General features: G+C 33.6%; 2 protein-coding genes across 2 annotated transcripts; both read right to left on the reverse strand.

The window, feature by feature from the left end:
* Positions 1–2656: 2656 nt before the first annotated feature.
* On the reverse strand, positions 2657–3097 carry LOC107260984. The gene has a single exon (XM_015717245.2). It carries the CDS (start codon positions 3095–3097, stop codon positions 2657–2659), a length of 441 nt encoding a protein of 146 aa, XP_015572731.2.
* A 189-nt stretch (positions 3098–3286) lies between these two features.
* LOC125369767 (uncharacterized mitochondrial protein AtMg00750-like) lies at positions 3287–3619 on the reverse strand. Its single transcript, XM_048372829.1, has one exon. The coding sequence runs from the start codon at positions 3617–3619 to the stop codon at positions 3287–3289; it is 333 nt and encodes a 110-aa protein (XP_048228786.1).
* Positions 3620–6702: the final 3083 nt, after the last annotated feature.

The following is a 6702-nucleotide window of genomic DNA, read 5'->3' on the forward strand; positions in this document are numbered from 1 at the left end:
GTGATTCACAATCAATATCTAGAATAATTATAAAGTCTAGTTCACAACATGATATATGTACATAATAGAATATTATGCTTTCTCATAAATTATTTTATTAATAACTTCTTTCTTAATGGGTGTTTATGGCACATATCTCTGAAAAGAGATATGTCATGAGACATTGTCAAGAATCTTTCTTTGATTCCTCCATATTAAACCTTTTAACATATATGTCTATGTACTTGAAGTTTAGAATATTCATGCAGTTTGAAGCATCTATCTTTATAGATCTCAATCCTAGAAAGTAAACTGCATGTTCTAACTCTTTATGGTTTTTTAAGTCTTAGTAGACTTATGATAAAGGATTTATCACTTTCCCTTTATCTATATGTCCACAACATATAATATTAGGAAATATTATTATACTCCCACTAACCCTTTCATATACACTTCTTTATTCTATTTGGATTAATACTTATAATTACATTACTAAGCAGCCCTTTGATTTAGTATGTAACTTATTAAGTTTTCTTTGCTCAACCTTTATGCAAAGACTCAATTCCTTCTCAAAAAACTCACTTGCACCTTAATGGATCTTATCTATTTTAGATGGGTCCACCATAATCCTCACTTGGTTAAATAATATGGTATCCACAATAAAATCTTATGGCTTGATGCCAACTATAAGAATAATGTCAAACATTACTTCTTAATGTAGTAGTCTCACAAACAATGAGATATAATTGTATATTCCATAAGAGATCTCCATTTCTTATAAATATATTGTATCTTACTATATACTTGGAATTTTTTGTATATGATTACCTTAAAGTTATCCATCATATATTATGCACCTTCAAGTTTTATTCCATTTTAATGTCAGTTTGTTTATCTTGAACTCTATTAAGATCTATCAAACTCCCACTACTTCTTTCAGAAAACTACCGCTGCATGATTTCAGAAGATTTATAAGTTACATTACTTGTTTATCTTAATATCAATAATATAATCCTTATGCCTATTTAGGATTACTTTAGGTTTCTCGTAACAAGGATTTGTTCTTTCTTTTTTTTTTTTTACTTTCATACAACCTTTTATATGACATTCTAGAAATATAAATCACTTAACTAAATAAGACAACAACTGCCAAATATTATTAAATAAAATAATAATAACAATTGTCATAGAAAAAGAATTAATAACAATTATCAAATTCTAAATAAGAAAAGTAAAGCTAATAATTAAAGTAAATGACAACAATTTCCTTCAGGCTAGTCTATTCATTCTTTTCAGAATTAGAAGCTGTTCTTGCTTCTTATTTTTCAAAGCAGCGAAATTTAGAAAAGATTATGAATTAAACTCCTTTAATTCAATGCTAATTTTTAATTAACTTAATCCATATTCATATATCAAGATTGGTATCTAACAATGCATCATGGCCACCTAAATATGTAGCAATGATTAAAGTACTTAATCAACCTTTGCAATGAATAATCTTACAATTTAATTCAATTCTTTCATTGTACTTTTTTTCCCATTGATTTATAGAAGATGAATGCAAGTGCCAACGCTATAATTGAACCAATCATATTTGTTCTTAATAATTGCATATAACATTTTGAATAAGATCTAAGAAACACTTGTTATAATCTTCATTCATTCAACCTTGGTGATGTGATGCTTATGCAACTACAACTAAGGCAGTGAACCTATCGATGCAGCCTAGCACGAAGGCAAGTATTAAAAATATTGTATCCCTCGGGAAAGTGAAATCCTAGAGTTACTACTTCATCCTTGTTATCTAGCCTAAAATTAATAATGGGGGTTTCTAAATTTACTAATGACTAGAAGCTAAATTCTAAATGAAATACGAGAATGATTGAGTAAAGAGAGAAATCAAAACAAGAAGGCAAACCCAAAGGAAACCTAAACTAGTTGGCAACCAAACAAAGGATAACAGATTGTTAAATCCGATTATGTAACCTATGGACGGATTTTAAATGAATTCGATTTCCCTCTCGAGACAACCGAATTCCTAAACATAAGAACTTAAAGTTGGAATCTCTTCCTAACAATTGATTATTAAGTTAGCCTTAAGTTTTAATCCACCTCTATTAAGCTTTATTAATTCTTAATCTAGCAAATTAATTAATCTTATCTCTAAGTGAAAATTAACTTGTTCTTGCAATTAAATTTCCAAACTCAATTAGAATTTTTCAATTGCTGAAAAATTCTATGAACAGTAATCAATACATCTAATGTAACGAAAACCAGGTCTTTACTATTAATTGTAAAAAGAATACAAGAAAAAAAACTTCGAACAATCTTAACAATTCAGTATAAAGCCAACATAGCAAGGAACCCCAATTGGTACAATCAATCTAGCTACACATGTTCATGTTTAAAACAAATAGAAATTCAATTACAATGAAAGCATAAAGAAATCGAAAGATGTACACTATTTTCCTTAGAATTGGATGAACAACTCAAAGCGTTAATCTACACTGCAAATGATCTCCAAAATGCCTCTTGAATTGCTCCAAAACTCCTCTTCAATCTTCAATTGAATCCTAAGAGTCACGAATCCGACGTCAAAAGGTGGAAATCAGTCTCCTAGAAGCCGCCTCGAGATGTTTGAAACGCGCCTAGAAAAACTACAAGGGAAGATGAAGAGTTAATATCGCTGATCTTTTCTCTTTTTTCGCCCGTTCAATTTTAAATTGTACACAAGTATGGGAACATATGGGAACAAACGAAGACGTGAATTGTAGAGCAAAACTCGGTCTTTAGCTTGAAACTCTTTGGAGCCCCTCAGCCACTTGTCGTGCCATTTCTTAGTCCGCTCCTTGTAAATGAATGAGTTACCGTAAGCTTGCTGGTGCCACTCATCCAACTTATTGAGCTGCCACTGTCTCTGTTTACCTACAGAATCAACATCAAAATTGCAAGTTCTCAAGGCCCAAAGGGTTCTATGCTCCAAATCAACAAGTAAATGGCAAGATTTTCGATATACAAGCCTATAAGGTGTAAAACCTGTAGAAGTACGATAGGCTGTCCTAAATGCCCAAAGTGCATCATCTAACTTATTCGCCCAATCCTTCCTACTCAACCCCATGGTCTTCTCTAAGATGTGTTTCAAACCCCTATTAGTAACCTCTACTTGTCCACTAGTCTACGGGTGATAGGATGTAGAAAACCTGTGGGTTGCTCCATATTGCTGAAGTACTCTCTCTGGTTGATTGTTACAAAAATGAGTCCTTCTATCACTAATTAGTGCCCTCGGTGTGTCAAATCTAGTAAATAATCACTTAAGGAACTTAGTAGCGACTCTAGTATCATCAGTCGGGAAAGCCTGCGCTTCCAGCCACTTAGAGAAATACTCAACAACGACAAGGATATACTTATTGCCAAAAGAAGAAGGAAAGAGCTCCATAAAGTCATTGCCCAAAACATCAAAAATCTCAACCGCTTGAATGCTCGTTTGGGGCACCTCTTCACTAGCAGAGATGTTACCTAACCTTTGGCATGCATCACAAACCTGTACGAATGCTCTAGCATGCCGAAAAATGGTCGGCCAATAGAATCTATCATCAAGAACCTTCCTAGCAGTGTGGTTAGCTGTTTGATGACCTCCCATTGGTTCCTCAACACGGGCTGTGTCTAGGCCGTGTTGGTCTCCAAATGATAAAATAAACTGAAAACGAGCAAGGGTGTGCAACACGGGTCGTGTTCTCAACTGTAACAAGGGCGTGTTACCCTCGAAAAATGCACTGCTTCAAAGTTCTTAAGCTACACTGCTTGGAATTTCTACACGGGCTCAAACACGGCCCGTGTTGACATTTCAAAAGTCAACCCAAGGTTAAAAGCCTCTAATTACGTCTGTTTTTGCCCGAAATTGATCTAAAATTACTCGAACACTTATGATGGACCTATAAAATCTCCTAGAGTACGAAAGGACATAAAATACAGGTGATCTTGGAATAAAAACACAATAATATACAAGCAAACATGTGTAAAACTATGCACATCACTTGGCTAAGAATTTCCATGTTAAAGCATATCAAGAATCATCAGGATAAGGTCCCATGACATATTATCTTGGATAACAAATTCTTTATTCATAACTTGTTATCTTCATATGACTCTTACTATGGCCAATGACTATCCTTTGAGCACTTCGTGAGTAGGAGGATATAAGATAATATTAAAGTAGAGTAATCCTCATATAAGATAAAATACTGCTATCTAAAGTCTAAGAATCACATCTTACATGATTGTCACAAGAGAATTGTCTGTGGGCACTTGGGGTAAATTTCATATGGACTACTCAGTGCGGTTGTGTTCAATGAACTTGTTCTTGTAATAAGAACCCATATATTTAGCTCAAAATCTCTATACCTCAACCTTATTAATGTGAATGAAGAGTAAAATCCAAGCCATGATCGAACTTCAAGTCAAGGGCCAAATTCTACTCGAAGTCTAAAGGATCCATTACACATTCAAGAGGTCCAATTACAAAAGATAGAGCTAAGAGAATGAAGGTGACCTTAATGGATTCATACAATATATTTGAGCCAAGACTACATCAACATATGGAGAGTTAGAATTAATTCAAGTCTTATTAATCTAATTCAATATGTGGGCTATAAAGAAATTTTTTAGGTTGAATATGCTAAAGAATCAAGGAAGGCACTAAATTCCTTAAAGAGGAAACCAGTGAGGCGCTATTTTATGTCTTGTTGCCTTAATACTGCATCACCTTGAAAAGAAAACTAAGGCAACCACATATCTTAGTTATTTAGGAATATATCTTGATTGATTTAGTCATAGAGATAATAAACCCTATTCTAAAAGGAGATAATAAAAGACTTCCAAAATAACAAAATAAGAAATTTTATTAATTTAGTCCATGTGAATCAAGAAAGATATGACTAAATCAATCAAAATATATTCCGAAATAACTAAGATATGTGGTTGCCTTAGTTTCCTCTTCAAGATGACGCACTATTAAGGCAACAAGACACAAAATGGCTCCTTTTGGATTTCCTCTTTAAGGAATTTAGTTCCTTCCTTGATTCTTTAGCATATTTGGCCCAATAAGCTTCTTCGTGGCCCAAAACATTGAATTAGATTAATAAGACTTAAATTAACTCTAACTCTCCATGTGCTGATGAAGTCTTGGCCTAAATATCTTGTATGAATCTATTAAAGCCTCCTTCATTCTCTTAGCTCTAGCTCTTGTAATTGGACCTCTTGAATGTGTAATGGATCTTTTGGACTTGGAGTAGAATTCAGGCCTTGACTTGAAGTTGAATCATGACTTAGCTTTGACTCTTCATTTGCATCACTTATGAGACATATTGCTTACTTCATAAGTAAGTGATAACATATTATGGTAGTCTCGAGCATTTGATAAATATCCAATGATCAATATCTAATTATTGATTAAATATTTATGGGAAATTTTTTAAAATGTATGTAATGAGAACCTCATAATTAAAAACTCACTTTATAATTTTTCTTATATTTGTATTTACGTTCCATGGTGTTCATTTGTAGCGGTTTAGATTATTGTTTGGTAATACCATGACTACTCGTACCATTAAGAGTTGAACAATGCCTTTGGTATTAATCGTATGCCATTAATATGATGTATAAATTAATACAAATCATCTGAAAACTTCTTATCTTTAGGACATACTCTAACATTGGTTTCAGTTTATCCTCTTTTAAATCCCAATTTCCATTTGCTTGAGATACTACTAGCATGGTGTCTCTAAGGATTCAACCTCTTTGATCCTCATAGCTAGCAGCATTTGTAGACCAAAGGCGTAAGCCTCATATTCAACCATGTTATTAGTGACCCAAAAGCTTAACTTCTTGGCTATAGGCAATATTTCACCCGACAGTGTTATTAGGATGACTCCAACTCCTGCACCATTCATGTTAACCGCCCCATCGAAGTATATCCAATGATGGATATTGTTGCTAACCTTTTATTACTTTCTTAGTGGCATACTCAATATCAAATTTTATGTTAATAGTAATAGCTACTTCCCCAGCTTGCCATTCAAAAATGGAGTTTCCTACAAGTATTTCGTTAGACCATGTTTGGATACAGCTTGCACTCGATAGGACTAGAAATAGTGCCTCAGCTTCTTATAAGGCCATATTATAGCTAAGTAGGTTTTTTCTCTACCTCGTTGTACTTCACCTCATATGGCAGCAGTTTCTTCCTAATGTAGAAAATTGCATGCTTTGTGCTAGCTTCATTTGCCTGAGCCACATAGCCCCGACTACCTATGCTTCTATAACTAAGTAGAGAATCAAACTTTGGTCTGGTTGCAGAGGCCTTAATATATATGGGTTTTTCAAATACTCCTTGATCATCTCAAAGGCTTCTTGACACTTCTCATGCCATTCTAACTTATGGTCATTTTTCAACAGCTTATAGATTGGTGAGAAAATAGTAATGAGCTTGACAATAAAGCGACTGATATACTAAATTCTTGTTGGGAATTGAAATTAAAACATAAGGAAAGGCACAACGTAAGAAATTTGAATTTTTCTCAATTCCCACCAAGGATCTCATTGATTTAGATAGTCATAACATATAAAAACAAGCAAAAGATGGAGAAGGCTTACAAAGGTGTGTGCCACCTATTCCAAGGAGTGCTTCTTGCTTTGTTGATTCTTGATTCTTTAAGGATGATTGAAGCA

Source organism: Ricinus communis, chromosome 4 (assembly GCF_019578655.1).
Source record: "Ricinus communis isolate WT05 ecotype wild-type chromosome 4, ASM1957865v1, whole genome shotgun sequence".
Taxonomy (NCBI): domain Eukaryota; kingdom Viridiplantae; phylum Streptophyta; class Magnoliopsida; order Malpighiales; family Euphorbiaceae; genus Ricinus; species Ricinus communis.